We start from the raw sequence: 16,166 nt of genomic DNA, 5'->3' as shown, positions 1-16,166 counted from the left end.
AGTGAGGCTAACTCCTCAGCAAAATGGCAAAGCTGAGAGGAAAAATCGTACTCTTATGGAGATGGATAGATGTATGCTAAAAAGCAAAAAATTGCCTTGCAAATTTTGGCTTGAAGGTCTCATGTGTGCCAATTATGTTTTGAATCGGGCACCCACAAAAGCTTTGAAGACCAAGACTCCCTATGAAGTTTGGCAAGGGAGAAAGCCTTCTGTGGATCATTTCCGTGTCTTTGGATGCCTTGCATATGCTCATGTGCCCGTTGAGTTTCAGCATTAGTTGTCTGATAAGGCCATCAAATGCATTTTTGTTGGGTACAGTGCAGAGAGCAAGGGCTACCGTCTCTACAATCCTGTCACACGCAAGATTATTGTCAGTAGAGATGTTATATTTTCAGAAAATTCAGCTCACATTCAAGCTGAATTTGATTTGCCTTCTTCTTCCGATGATGTCTTTGAGGGGTTACTACCCATTGCCTTGGGTTCCCCTACTAATATATCTGATGCAAATCAGAATTTTCAGATACCTCCACATGCTCCGATTCAGCCACAGGATGTCTTACCACCTCCACAAGCCGTGGAAGAGGTTGTTCAGCAAGAAATTGCAGATATACATGCAACAAAAACAGTCCCAAATAGGCTGTTACAAACTCTCAGGGAGAGTAAAATTGATGCTCCATTACCTGGCAGAACTCGGAGTGCAGTAAGGCATGGGGGAGGTGCTCTTTCAGTTGAATCAGCTTATGCAGATACTCTTCTTGATGAGGAGGAACCTGAGACATTTGAAGAGGCACTGGATAATGTGCATTGGATGAATGCCATGCACGATGAGTTGCAGTCCATTCAGAAAAATCAGACATGGGAAGTTGTCGATTTGCCACCAGGTAAACATGCCATAGGTACACGGTGGGTTTTCAAAGTTAAAAGACAGCCAGATGGCACCATTGATCGGTACAAGGCAAGGCTGGTTGCAAAAGGATATGCTCAGAAAAAGGGCATAGACTATGAGGAGACTTTTGCTCCTACATCCAGAATGACAACCATCCGGTCAGTTATAGCAATGGCTGCAAATTTTCAATGGAATGTTCATCAGTTGGACATAAAAACAGCCTTCCTTAATGGAGACTTGTTGGAAGAGGTTTATGTCAAACAACCTCCAGGCTTTGAAATTGCAGAAAACTGTACCAGCAGCAGCTCCTGTAACAACAGCCCCCTGCAGCAGCAGCAGCAGCCCCTTCTACAGCAGCTCCTCATTCAGAACTGCTCAACCATTGACCAAACCATCTGGCTGACTATAGTTCAGCCACCTACAGACCCTGGTCGGGTGATTTTTTCAAATCAGGTCAGGTCTGTCTCCACCGCCAGTCGGCCTGACTCAAACAGGGTGGCAGACTGCCCACCTCCACCTATATATATGAGCCTATTTTACCTTCCCTCAGTCACCAACTGAATCAAAAGCAGGCACGTCGATGTGAGGGAGGCCAGCAGGTATAGGATCAGGACCATGGCCCACTTTAGTTGCTCAGTTGGAGCTCACTATAGTCAGCTCGACCCTGAGGCAGTCTGTGTGGAGCTTGACAATGACACCCTTGTATCAGCTCATGTCCATACATTGCGGAGCATGGCCATGAGGTTCCTTTGCTGCCTACTTTGCTGTGTGTATATCCAGATCTGAGTGTGTGTCTGTCTATCTACTTGTGCCACAATGAGAGGAGATCTAAGAGTACTGAGATACATGGGCCACCATCATCCACTGCGAGAGTAGTATTGGTGTATGCTGCCCTAGTATCTCTGACAAGTCATGTATGTCAAAGTCAATTCCCATGGGTTTGACCTACATTAACTATTCACCTTCAGAAGTCATACACGTGTTGTAACAACCCCTTCCTGTTTTGAAGCTCTTGGCCTCCAATGAGGCTTTACTCAAAGAATCCTCCAACAGCTCTTTGTTAGAGATCCTGGATCCCACCTGTGAGCCCCCATATGAGGAGGAAAAAGGAGGCAGGTCGGGAAGGGACGGTGATCAAACAGAGGTGACTGCCAGCAAATTAGGGTTACAGCTTGCAACCCGTAGGAGCGGCAGATCTAGAGCGTATTTGCTGCTGCTGCAGAAGCAGACGCTTGGAAGGCGTGCAGGACTGACCTGTTCAATCAACAAAACTGACAGTTAGGAATGGCCACCTGGTCGGGTCAACACATTTACCAAGCCTGTTGACTTCTTCACAGAAGCAGGATGATCGGCTGGATCTGGTCCGGATCTGGTAGGCTGGTTGGCTGAACCCAGTCAGCCAGGTTTTGGGCTGGAATGCACTATAAAAGGGAGGCTCTAGCCTCAGTTAATGCATCCCCTGAAGCCATCTTCACCGAGGCACGCAGGGGAATCCACAGGCAGCAGCAGCCTTACCTTCTCTCAGTCTTCTGTCAGCCACATCTGGCTGTGTTTTAACCGGCAACCATGTGAGGTTTTGTGCTTATCCTTGAGCTACTGTCTTCCCACATCAGTGGATGAATAGAGTGAGTATTTGGTGAAATTTTTTCTGCTGTTTTATCTTCTGCATGTGTTACTGTAAGTTCACTTACAGCATACTGTTGGGTGGGTTTTGGAAAGAGTTCGCATTTGTTTTTCACTGTGAAAAGGTGGTTCAATAAGCACTTGACCTCTGACTCTTCAGGTTACCACTAAGTATAGTAACCTCAAAAGCCTTTTCAGGTAGCCATTGAGCATCTACACATCTGAAAATGTGAAAGTTAAAGGGGAAATTGTATCATGGAGTGTTGTTTCGAGAGATTACTTGTAAAGCAGAATGTAAATTAGGTTTGATGGCCTGTCACACGACAGCCAACTGTGGTAATAAGCCCATATTGGTTGCCCTGCAAGCAGCCATGTGGAGCCAAAGGACTCACACAGGCAGCTTTGGAGCAGGCCACATGCAAAGACAGACCTGGGCCAGAAAGGACACCGGCGAGCAGCAGGGGTAGACAGCCCATTGGCGACCTCAACCCTTAGATCAGCCAGCACAAAACAAAATGCAATGGATCTTGAGCTCACATAGCAAGTGTTACATCCAAGCTAGATATGGTTAGCCTATACCTCACCTAGGTAGGGGAACTCCCGGGCGTAAGGGTCCTGGTCAAAAGTTTATTGAGCATTATATGAAGGTCGAGAGTTAATTAGGGTTAGGCTAACTATAGCCTAGAATTTGGGGCTATACAAGCCCATGCTCATAGTTTTAAGGCATAGATCACCATATGCCCAGATCTCCCTGTGAGGCGGCCCAAAGGCCTGGTCTACGTAAAAGTGGAGGTACTATGACCTCTGGTTGGGACGCGAGTCCCACCCCCACAAACCTATATTGTTACAATGTCATATAAATACTCAAGGTGGTAAGTTTAGAGCTAGAGGCCTTTACATATCAGATCAATTGAGAGTTTTGAGCTAGCTCACTTTTTCGTAGCTCTATGATTGCCTCGTGATATTATTCATGAAAGGGGTACAAAGTTCGCTGCACAATTCCGGCAATCAATATTCCAAAATTAGCATGAGCTCATCAAATCGTCCTGAATGGAATGGACAAACTAAACAAAACATCAGGCAGGAATGACATCAGCAAGAGTACGTCAGCCTGCATCAGCCTGTATGAATCTGATTGGAGCTGTTTTGGTGCATGCAAGACGTCCAGATGGATACAGAAATGCACCAGCAGTAAGGCACCTCAATCATGGCAGGTTTGGGTAGGAAAAGACAGGTTTGGGGTCCAGTTTAGGGCTGGTCAGGCCTGGGCCAGTGAAATCCTGCCAAGTGACCAGGCTGGGCCAGCCACCCTCAAAAGGTGTGCCCCCAAAGGGGGTTTTATACGTCTTTTATAGGCTGCAACTGGGTTGGCCAGTAGGGGATTGCTGGTTGGCCAGATTACCCCTGCTGGGTCGGTTAGTTCAAGAGGGCCTTGTGCCCTATATAAGGAGGCCATTTGGGCCTCCATTGGCATCACTTGGAGCAGCCAACCAAGAGCAGATAGGAGCAGCAGTTAGGGCTTCCTTGGGCCTATACTTAGGAGGTGAAGGAGACCTAGAAGGAGAGGCAGACTAAGCTTGAGGTGCTGCCCACCTAGGCTGGCTATCCAGGCAGCAAGGTGGGAAGGGATTAATGGACAAAGAGTCTATGTAAGCTCAAAGGAGCACATGCGCTCAGAGATCAAGAGGTGCCAGGCAGATAGCAGGAGGACCTTTTTGGTAAGATCGGAGGACCACGGTTTGGTGGGACTCCGCATTTCCTTTTGTATTGTGTCCACTTTGTAAACGGACAGAAATATGTATATACCTAGATGAATCCAAGAACATTCCCAAACTCATCCTCTAAAAACACAACATAGTGCAGTTTCAATCTCATGATAGTCACTCACAAGGTTGAAAACCATAAACTCCATCACGCATAGCAGGGACTAGCTACTATGACATCCCCACTGACGTCATCAGCGCCCAACAGTGGGTGTAGACCATAGTATAAAAATATGCTCTCACACATACAAATCCACAAACCCACACATACTTGAGCATCCATTTATACAAAGTCTTCGTACTGAGTTTCTGTCGGCACTCCGCAGGTGAAGGGCAGACTCAGCCATGATGAAGGCTAGCACTAAAGGACAGAAATATGTAAGTTTTTCTTCTATATTTGTCTTGGATGCACTGACTATTCTAGCTTGCACACACACATCTATGGTTGTGAAGTACACGCAAGTTAAAAAGTTTGATTCCGTAGTGAAACACTGTCACATGCACCCCTACACTTGGGTGCAAGGTGACACACTGGCTACATCGACAAGTGCATTATAGTTCCCAGATAGGAGATTTTGTCGTATGCTGTGACCCCTTTGTGAGCCCTTGTCCAGGGACAGTTAGGCACAAGCTACGTAGGTCAGTCTCTCAGCCTTAGGTCAAGTCAGTAGTCAGTTCTTGTTCTCTAGTACCCACTGGAGAACAGTAGGTTAAGTGTTTCCATCTTATAGTTTAGGTCTTAGCCTAGGTTAGGAGTCCCTTTAGGGTCCCCAAAGGCTGGACATGTAAGCAGGGAAGGCAGCCTGCAAAGGCTACCCAAAAAACTCCCCTGGCAAATGAGCCAGGGAGGGCTTTTTATAGGCTGGTTGTAGGCCAGCCAGTCTGTAAAACAGACTGAGTTGGTCTGTTTACAGACTGGGTTGGCTCAGTCCAGCCCTATAAAAGGGCCCCTTGGCTGCCCTGTTTTCTCATTCAGTTTGCTCCTGCCTTCAGTCCTCCTACAGCTCCACTTCAGCCTCCTGTGCAGCCCCTGAGATCCTCAGATCTGGCCCTGCTCTAGCCTCAGTCCCTTGGCCATCAGTTCAGCCTGATCTGAAGGTGACCACGCAGCACAACAGCCGGAGGTTTGGACCAGCAAACGGAGAGAGGTTTGGACACTGTTTCCTCAGCTTTCTCAGCTCTCTTTTACACTTTACACAGCTCACTCTCAGCTCTATATTTCAGTCATCTCTCAGTTCTCTCATAGGATCTATCACTTCTAGTTTTCACTCTCTCACTCACGCTGTAACCCTGCATTCCGGTAGACAGCACAAGCCTCTTCCTTGCCTTGCAGAAGCGTCCTACATCGTCAGTGTGGATAGCATCAAGGTCTCGGTATTGGTCGGCATTGCCTCTCAGGTCCTTGGGTCTGCTATACGTGTGCACAGTGAGCTCTTCAGAAGCGTGTTCCGTGCTCTCTTGAAGAGATTTCTTTGTATTTCTCAGTTCTCTTAGTATAAAGCAAATTCTCCCCTGATTGGGGGAGGGGGCCCTCAATGGGTACAGGGACCCAATCGGTTATCAACTCTACTCTCTCTCTACCCTCATCTCCTTTCTCTCTCTATGGTAAACAACGCTCATTCCTTGCTAAAGGTTTAAAGAAGGTCTTGCTGTGAATTACACGATCAGATAACCGTTGCATGCTACATTGGTATCAGAGCTTCGGTCTGTATCCAGCTTGACTACCATGAGTGTATGGCTGTGTTGAGATCCGGAAACAACACACAATCAAGCGCCATGGAAGGGTTAGGAAAAGATTTCAACCGCGAAGACTTTAAAGACTACCAACAAGATACGCTTCCGCCCAATGCTCAAGAAGTGATGGTGAACCTTCTAGAGCAGAATCGGGTCGTCCTGCTGCAGCAACTCGAAGAACATTCATCCCAGTTGGAAGAAAGCAGAAGACAACTGGACCAGACAAAACAACGTATGGAGGAAAAAGAAGCAGAAAAGCCACTGGAAGAAAGAGGAACCACAGATTTTGAAAAACTGCTCATGTTGATGCGTGAGGAACGCAAAAATGAGGAGGCACTGCGACGCGCAGAGCTCGCCCAGGCAGAGAGGCAACAAAAGCTAGACCGAGAGGCGATGCTTCTCCAACACAAACAAATGTTAGCCGCTATGCAGGCAAGTTTGAGCACAGCGGCCGTCTCCGCCACAGCTTCACCATCGACAAAGGTAACACCACTCACTCGGTCCACTCCAAATTTTGTTAAGTATGATGGTAAGTGTGACCATTCGGCAATTTTGCAATGTATTCATCAGTTTATAGCTCATTTTCCGTTAGCACGGATTCAAGATGAGCAAGATAAAGTCCACCTTGCAACCCCTCATCTTATAGGTGAGGCGGTGACTTGGTGGCAGCATTGGGCTAGTAAGCATACTGACCTAAAAACGTTTAAGACGAATTTCGTTTGGGCAACGTTTGTGGCCGACCTCAAAGCCCGTTTTCTCCCACCCCAATATATGCTTAACCTAGAGGATGAGTTCGCTCGTCTCTCCCAAAATGGTTTGCCTGTGTTGACATACAGTAATAAGGCCATCACATTGGCGCAACAGTTGGGCATGACAAAGAGCGACAAGATACAACAATTCATTCGAGGTTTGGACATGAACATACGTTTTACCATTCGGTTCGACCCGCCGGATTACGAGCGGGTGCTGACTCTCGCACAGAATCAGGAGATGATGCTGTACGGGGGAAAGCCCAAGCAGGTCCAGAAAGATTCCAAAGCCCCGCAGCAGTCAAACAACACAGCGGGTAAGGATCAAAGAAGGACAACCAGTCCCAAAAGAAAGACGGCCAGGCTTCTGGTCAAAAGAAGGAGTCCAAGCCAAAGATGACTCCAGATGAGAAGGCTAAAGCAGGTATTACGGGAGGCTATCTACAGCCCGACGAGCAGAAGCGGTACCACCAACATCGCTGCTTTCATTGCCACCACATCACTGGGCATGGCAAGAAGGATTGTCCGAAGTGGCTTGCCGAAAAGGCTGCAAAAGCACCTACTTCGTCCGACGCTAATGTGTTGGCTCTTCGAGCCCCGCCTCCATCCTCAGCTACGAATGCCGTCTTCCCTGCCTTGAACACCGTTCCCACAGTGGTCTTTCAAGGTAAGAAGGAGGGCGACGTCTCAAATCAACAGAAGGCGCTCATTTGAGCGTACGGCATAACTAACGGGCATCAGTTTATTGTCTTATTTGATATCGGGAGTTCAGAAGATGCCATCTCCCCTCAGCTTGCCAAGACAGTGGGGTGCACCTTGGTGCCTCACGAGCTTGCAATGGACAGGTTCACGCCCGGCTTGCGCACACACGTCACGCATAAGGCCATCCAGTTCACTTTTTCAGTTCAAAAGGCCATGTTTACACGGGATTTTATATTGACTCCTTTGATGGGGTGCGACATGATCCTCGGGATTCAGTGGTTCCATGAGCATGTTCCGACGCATGATTGGCGTCAGGACACCTTCACGATTGTGGAAGGTTTACCTGAGCCCGCCGTGATACGCGGTGATCGGAGCATACCCGAGATTCCAATAATCTCTCATATTCAAGCAAGTCGCACCGCCCACAAGGGTGCCATGTGTGCACTTGTCTATGTCCAGTGCCAGATCACTGTAGTTCAAGCTGCTCCTCCGATGGGGCAAGCAATGGTGGATCTACTCCAAGAGTTCAAAGACATCATGCTCTGGGACGATCTGCCACCCCAGCTACCTCCCAACCAATCGGAAGACCATCGCATCGATCTACTTTCGGACTCGACACCTCCAAGTTCCCTTATCGACTTTCAAAGTCTATGGAGGGGGAGTTAGAGCAGCAATTGTCTCAATTACTGCGCGCAGGGTTTATTAGACCTTCTTCTTCGCCTTTTGCTACACCCATTCTATTTGTGGCAAAGAAGGATGAGTCCACACGACCATGTGTCGACTACAGAGCACTCAACAAGCTTATGGTAAGCAGCAAGTTTCCTATGCCCTGCATCAAGTACATCTTGGAAAGACTCAATGGTGCAAGATTTTTTTCAAAGATTGACCTCAAGAGTGGCTACCATCAAGTCCGGATTTTTGAAGCTAACATCCCAAAGACAACTTTCCAAACTGAGCAAGCTCATTACGAGTTCGTCGTCATGCCCTTTGGTCTGAAGAATGCACCACCAACATTCAACAAGATGATGTCCCGGGTATTCGCAGAGTATATTTTGAAGTGCATGTTCATCTTTCTCGATAATATCCTTATCTTTTCCGCGACAGCCGAGCAGCATATTAAGGATGTGCAATGTGCCCTACAGTTATTACGTGATAACCAGCTATATCTCAACGCAAAGAAAAGTGAATTCGGATTGCTGGAAATTCAGTATTTGGGCTACATCATTAGTGCTCAAGGGATTCGATTGGACCCTGAGAAGATCCAAGCTATCACAAGTTGGGCTGTCCCCACGATTGCCCAGGAGATCCGATCCTTTGTGGGTTTGTGTCAAGCATACAGCTCGCACATGGAGGGTTTCTCAACATACGCAGCCCCTCTTACAGATTTACTCAAGGGGGTAAAGACACGCAGACAAAAAGTTCAAGTCACAGGCAAAGCTTTGCAGGCCTTCCATGACTTGCAACGGTTGGCCACGACAGCACCAGTTATGAAGATCGCCTCTTGGGATGATCCATTTCTGGTAATCACAGATGCTAGTAATGTCGCCATAGGGGCAGTTTTACAGCAAGAAGATAGGCCCGTGGCATACTACAGCAGAAAGCTTAACGATGCCGAAAAGAACTATTCAGTGTATGATAGAGAGCTCCTCGGTGTCATCCAAGCATTAAAACATTGGAAGTCTTTCCTATACGGACGGACTTTCACGGTGAAGACAGATCACCAAGCCCTTAAGTGGCTTCAGACAATGCCTAGTACGCAATGGAGTGATCGACAGCAGCGGTGGAGTCAGATATTCCAGCAGTTTGGGGAAATGATCGAGTATGTTCCAAGCAAAAACAACCCCGTTGCACACGCTCTCAGTTGGAAAAGTTCCATCCAGACCATTGAGTAGGCCACTGTGCTCGAAATCAAAGGAAAGGATCTTGATAGCATGAAGGCACAGTACGCAGAGTCAGCAGAGTTTGGCACGCAGTTCCAGTTAGCCACGACGCTTGCTCCAAGCCATTACTCATTAGAGGACGGTTTGCTTTTCTATAAGAAAAGGTTATGTGTACTCAAAGACAAACGACAGGTGCTTCTTCATGATGCCCATGACGCCCTTACCGGTGGTCACAGAGGTATCAACATGACTTTGGAGAAGATGGAGCGCTATTTCTATTAGCCAAAGATGCGGAAGTACATATACAGCTATGTGCAGAATTGTCAAATATGCCAAAAGGTCAAGGCTTCCCACAAGAAAGCGGCAGGCTTACTTAAGCCATTGCCAATCCCCGACAGTCCTTTCCAGGACATAGGTATGGATTTCATGGGACCACTTCCAACATCTGCAGGTACTCGTAATACTCAATGTCTTACTATTGTTTGTCGCTTTAGTAAATATTGTATGCTCATTCCCTGCAAACAAACGGCCAGCGCTGAAGATGTAGCTCGTTTGTTTATCAAGTATTGGTATCCCATTGGAGGGTTTCCAAAGACCATAACATCCGACAGGGACTCCAAGTTTACGTCTAGCTTTTGGCGAGCCTTGTTTGATAATTTTGGTACTAAACTGCAGATGTCCAACGCTTTCCATCCGCAATCGGACGGCGAGACGGAAAAGTATAATGCTATGGCATTTAATATTTTGAAATCATATCGTCATGATGCTAAGGGAAAGTGGGAGCAGTTTCTTCCGCTTGTGCAAGCCATTCTGAACGATACCTATTCTTCGAGTATTGGTCGCACACCTTATGAAGCGGCGTTTGGACGGCGATTTAACTCACTCCTCACCTAGATGGTGTCTCCATCTCTTGAAGCCAACAAAACCACCGAATCCATGGCAGAGATTACGGAGCATGAATGATTTTTTCCTATTAGTTTCGTTAAGAAGCGAAACTTTTATATTGGTGTCGAAAGTTTGTATGCCTTGATAAAAATAAAGGTTTGAAAAATTCGCCAAGATTTGAAACTTTTATGAGAAAAAATTTAAAGTTTCACCATAATTTACAACTTTTTCTTTAAAATTCAAAAGAAAATATATAAAAGTGTAATCTATTATACAAATATTGTGAAACTAAAAAAACTATCTCGATAAACTTTCGCCAAGATTTTATATTAATATATAAGCATAGCTTCGATAAAAACATCCCTGTTACGGAGTCCGTGAAAAGCCGCATCGCCAAAGCTCAAGCATCGTATACACACCAAGCTAATAAATCCAGACGAGATGTCCAATATAAAGAGGGTCAATGGGTGTATTTACGCATTATCAAGCAACGATTGAAGCAGGTGGACAAGCGATGCCCTAAGCTGTCCTTCAGGAGCTTCGGACCATTCCCTATTATTCAAAAGATCAACGATATCTCAATGAAGTTACGCCTACCAGACAGTTGGACTATGCACAATGTGTTCCATGTAGCTTGGTTGAAGCCATATTTTGGACCTCCTCTTTCAAAAATTTCCGACGAGCAACAACTTGAAGTTCTTGATGAAGCCGAAGTTTTGCAGCCAAAACAAATCCTTCTTCATAAATTCAAGCATGGGTCAAGACGCAAGATCCGGGAGTTTTACACCAAGTTCCGTGATCGAGGTACCCATGAGGCAGTGTGGTTGGACGAAGATTTTTTCCAGGAGTTTCCCCAGATATTGGCGGACTACTTGGAAGCAATGAACCTACCGCCAAGTTAAGAAGGAGGAAATGTCACATGCACCCCTGCACTTGGGTGCAAGGTGACACACTGGCTACATCGACAAGTGCATTATAGTTCCCAGATAGGAGATTGTGTCGTCTGCTGTGACCCCTTTGTGAGCCCTTGTCCAAGGACAGTGCGTAGATAGTCAAGCACAAGCTACGTAGGTCAGTCTCTCAGCCTTAGGTCAAGTCAGTAGTCAGTTCTTGTTCACTAGTACCCACTAGAGAACAGTAGGTTAAGTGTTTCCATCTTATAGTTTAGGTCTTAGCCTAGGTAAGGAGTCCCTCTAGGGTCCCCAAAGGCTGGACAGGTAAGCAGGGAAGGCAGCCTGCAAAGGCTGCCCAAAAAACTCCCCTGGCAAATGAGCCAGGGAGGGCTTTTTATAGGCTGGTTGTAGGCCAGCCAGTCTGTAAAACAGACTGAGTTGGTCTGTTTACAGACTGGGTTGGCTCAGTCCAGCCCTATAAAAGGGCCCCTTGGCTGCCCTGTTTTCTCATTCAGTTTGCTCCTGCCTTCAGTCCTCCTACAGCTCCACTTCAGCCTCCTGTGCAGCCCCTGAGATCCTCAGATCTAGCCCTGCTCTAGCCTCCATCCCTTGGCCATCAGTTCAGCCTGATCTGAAGGTAACCACGCAGCACAACAGTCGGAGGTTTGGACACTGTTTGCTCAGCTTTCTCAGCTCTCTTTTACACTTTACACAGCTCACTCTCAGCTCTATATTTCAGTCATCTCTCAGTTCTCTCATAGGATCTATCACTTCTAGTTTTCACTCTCTCACTCACGCAGTAACCCTGCATTCCGGTAGACAGCACAAGCCTCTTCCTTGCCTTGCAAAAGCGTCCTAAATCGTCAGTGTGGATAGCATCAAGGTCTCCGTATTGGTCGGCATTGCCTCTCAGGTATTTGGGTCTGCTATACGTGTGCACAGTGAGCTCTTCAAAAGCATGTTCCGTGCTCTCTTGAAGAGTGTTCTTTGTATTTCTCAGTTCTCCAAGTATAAAGCAAATTCTCCCCTGATTGGGGGAGAGGGCCCTCAGTGGGTACACGGACCCAATCGGTTATCGACTCTACTCTCTCTCTACCCTCATCTCCTTTCTCACTCTATAGTAAACAACGCTCATTCCTCGCTAAAGGTTTAAAGAAGGTCTTGCTGTGAATTACACGATCAGATAACCGTTGCATGTTACAAACACTTCTATGTGTAATTCTTGGGCACATCTATTAGTCTTCTGCTACGGGATACCCTCTCGTGGGATTTCCATTTTTTAACATGGTATTAGAGCCTTGACGGAAGTTCACGGGAAGTAGAGCTTGAAGGGAAGGACATTGCACAAGGACGGCCACTTGGGGGAATTAGCTTCCATGTCTGAAGGAGGAGGGACACTCAGGTTCAAGCAAGTGATGTCTAAAGGATTGTACCCTCGGAGGGAGGCTCAGGTTCAAGCAAGTGTACGACACTCTGTATTCTTTACCCCTTTTAGTTCATTATCATGGCCAACAAATATCAGACCCCTAATTTTGGTGAGAAAGGCAAGCTCGATGGGACCAATTACCCATTATGGAAAATGAAGGTTCGAAGCCACTTACTGCTAAGGGAGTCGTGGGGGATTGCGGCGAGGACAGAGCTGTTGCCTCAAGCCACCGTGACTACCTCAATCACATCAATGACAACAGCAGTGCTAACACCAATGGGCCCTCTTTTTGTAAGAGCATGGCAGATCCGTGATGCAGAAGCCTTGGCTATCATTGTGGGTACAACGGCAAATATGGTGCTTCCTCACATAGAGATGGCGAACTCTTCTTTCGAGGCCTGGACAACATTGAGGGACATGTATGAGCTCAACAACAAGGCGAGAATCTTGGACCTCGAGACGGAGTTGTACAACATGAGGATGGATGAAGGGACATCAGTACATGAACACATCACCAAGATGAAGGTGGTGCGCGGTCGGCTGGCGGCGTTTGGTCAAAAGACGAGCTTGACGAGGATGGCAAGGCTGTTGCTAGGAACACTCCCCGGACCTATAGTAGTTTTGTGACTACAATGATTTTGCAAGGCGCAAGGCGGTGCCACTGAAGACTTTTGAGGAGCTGGTTCCATTGCTGCTACAACAAGAAGCTCGAGAAAGACATACGATGGTACGGATAAGGATGATAAGGCCCTAGTAGCTCAGGACAGGAGCACAGGCAAGGAAAAGGGTAAGCCTAGCAAAGGCAAGCCCAATAAAGACAAATCTAATGACGGAGGGGACAGTTCAACATTAAAGGAAAAGAAATGCATATATTGTGATGAGCCAGGTCCTTTTGTAAAGGATTGCAGGAAAAAAAGGGCTGATCAGAAGAAGAAAGGGGGCCAACTCAGAGTTAGAGGAGTCAACTTAGTTGGTGGTAGAGGAACTTTCTTGGTGGCATCTCCTAGTGCTGTTGAGGTTAGGGATGTGGACCCCGGTGTTACTGTCAGGATGGTCGTCATTGAGGATTCGTCACGAACTTTGTGAAGGTGATGGACAGTGATGAGTGCCTGGATCCATCTGGGTGCTTGGCTGGTGTCGCTGAAGCAGAGGACAAACTCACAGAGGCCGTGACTTAGAGGGGGACAACATTACAGAACCACATATGAAGCTTCATGGTCCAGGGATATGATGTCTCAGGTATGTTGTTTGGTTGCAGACCTAGGACTTCAGGCTGTTCACAGTTGGAGGACAGTTGGAGGATGCTTGTACCTGAAGCACAGTTACGCTGAAACGCGTTTCAGAGCCCAGCCAGGCCTGAAACGCCGTTTCAGAGAAGCGCCGTTTCCTAAAACGCGTTTCAGGGTCTGAAACGTTTCAAGACCCTGAAACGGCTGGCTGAAACGTTTCAGCCAGTCTGAAACGCGTTTCAGAGCCCTGAAACGTGCCGTTTCAGACAACACAGGCTGCTAGGTCTCCAAAATCACATTTTTTGTCTTTTTGCTTTTGATTTTGGTCTCCAGGCTCCTTCCACTCCTTCAGCCTCATACTCTCTCCATCCTCAAGGTTTTCCAGCCCTCCTTCAGCCCCATTCACTCCTTTCCTCTCCTTTCTCTCCTGCAGCCTGCTTCAGCCCTCCATCATCATCTACTCCCCTCCCTTGCTGACGTGGCGTTTCCCCGTTTCAGCCCTCCCAGAAATCCCGAAACGTTTCCGTTTCCGTTTCCGTTCCCCGTTTCCGTTTCCCCTAACTATGACCTGAAGTGCTCAAGTTCAAAGGCGGGTTCGTGATTGAAGGTGGTGGTGCCATCAGGTGCTTCCAAAGATGGACCTGTGTACCAAAATAGTGTGTTGAAGTAAGAGCCACTGGATGAAAAGCCAAGAAAAGACTATGATGACACCAAAGTGTTCCAGAGGGCTAGGACACGGGAGCTACTGGAGCACATTCATCGATATGGCCACTGTAGGTCGGTGAGAGGGGGTGTTGGATTAGGGTTGGTTACCTCCCCACCTGTGAGCCCCCAAATGAGTGCATCGTGGGGTGAATCATAGGACAAAAGCAAGAGTTTTGGGGCTGCCACATGGGCAGCAAACAGGCTGCCATGTGGACAGCCAAGAGAGGCAATGTCCTGGGACAAAACATTGTGAAAAGGAATGTGCACAACTTATATAATCATGCCACACAACAGCTATAGAGGCTGATTCTTTGCTGGGAGTTTTAGCCTGCCCTACTGGGCAGTTCGGTAGACATCCTAATGCTTTAGGAGCTTTACCCTGTCTGGTGGGCAGTTTGGTAGACATCTGAATGCTGTAGGAGCACATGTTTCCTGCTTACTGGCATTCGCAGTGTGGCATTCTTCACCTCAGCATCTCCATCGGGACCCCAGTAACTCAAATGGAGTGGGGGTCTAGGCATCCAGTTGGGTCATCCCTGAAATTTTTTACCAGAGCAAGCTGACCAGGCAGAGCCTTGGCAACGCAAGATAGGTATTCTCAATGGGTATGATCAGCCTAACAAGAGAAGGGAGGCCCTTTTTGGAGGTATCAGCAATGAAATATGAGATGCAGCTCTGCCTCTACCTTGTACGATCTATAGATCCTTTGCAATTAGATATGCCAATGTATCACCCAGTCTCAATGGACACAGTCGGTGCGAGGAATCCCAAAGCTTGGAGAGAGAGAGAGAGAGAGAGACACACACACACACACACTGTACACACACACAGACACACACACACACACACCCACGAATTTTAAGGTTCTCTTTCTATGAAAAAGTGTGACAAGTTTATGAAATGAAGACTTAATTGAGTAAAATATTTAAAACAAGTTAACCTGCCTGGATAAGCCTGTGACATGCCATCTGAAATCTGTTGGTATGGTACAAATCAAAGAATAGCCTTGAAAACAAGATATTGCAGCATATAGTTCCTTGGTCAACTACAGGCATTATTGACTCCGGGGAAAACGTATGTTCCAAATTTTTGCGAACGTCTGACAGATCATACTTTTCTTCTGTGAGCACTTTATCAGAGTTCAAATGCTCTGATGAGCCGCTTGCCATGCAAAAATCATGTTTCTTGGGAAAATCGCCATCATTTTCACCTCCAGATTGCAGAGGTACTGAAGCATTCAAGCCGTCATGCCCGCTGCCTGAGTTAGACTCTAATGAGCTCCCTTTTGGACCTCCGTGTCCACTGCCTGATTTTGATTCAGGTGCATTTCCTTTCCATGACACTTTTTTTGCTAACTTTTTCCAGAGTTTTTGCCTTTTAGAAAGGCTAGCCTCAGCCTTGCTAGTTCTGCCTTTTTCATCCACAACAGTGTCTCTTCTGCTTGAGATAAATTTTGCGAAAGAAGGATATGCTTCACGAAGGCTTGCCGAATATTCACGGAATTCTCTCTTTTGAGCTAAGTACAAGTCTTCTGTGTTCCTACTCCATCTGGAAGCAGCGCGAAGCACTTGACACCAAGCTTCCTTCTCTCTGCCTGTTTCTAAGTACAATAGACAAATGAAGCTTCCAGCAAAAAGTTGCCGATCCCCGCTTTCCAATTTGATGGGATACTTCTTAGCCCTTCATTCAGC

General features: G+C 47.0%; 1 protein-coding gene across 2 annotated transcripts in view; it reads right to left on the bottom strand.

The window, feature by feature from the left end:
* Nucleotides 1-16,166, bottom strand: part of LOC147891306 (uncharacterized) — a 75,664-nt gene that overhangs the window by 58,065 nt on the left and 1,433 nt on the right. For both annotated transcript variants that reach the window (XM_087389469.1, XM_087389471.1), the window contains exon 3: nucleotides 15,420-16,155. In XM_087389469.1, the coding sequence (XP_087245595.1) occupies nucleotides 15,420-16,155 (736 nt within the window). The remainder of the gene's footprint in view (nucleotides 1-15,419; nucleotides 16,156-16,166) is intronic.

Source organism: Dipteris shenzhenensis, chromosome 18 (assembly GCF_047967505.1).
Source record: "Dipteris shenzhenensis isolate YYH24624 ecotype China chromosome 18, Dip_SZ_1.0, whole genome shotgun sequence".
Taxonomy (NCBI): Eukaryota; Viridiplantae; Streptophyta; class Polypodiopsida; order Gleicheniales; family Dipteridaceae; genus Dipteris; species Dipteris shenzhenensis.
This window is presented reverse-complemented; position numbering and strand designations above follow the sequence as displayed.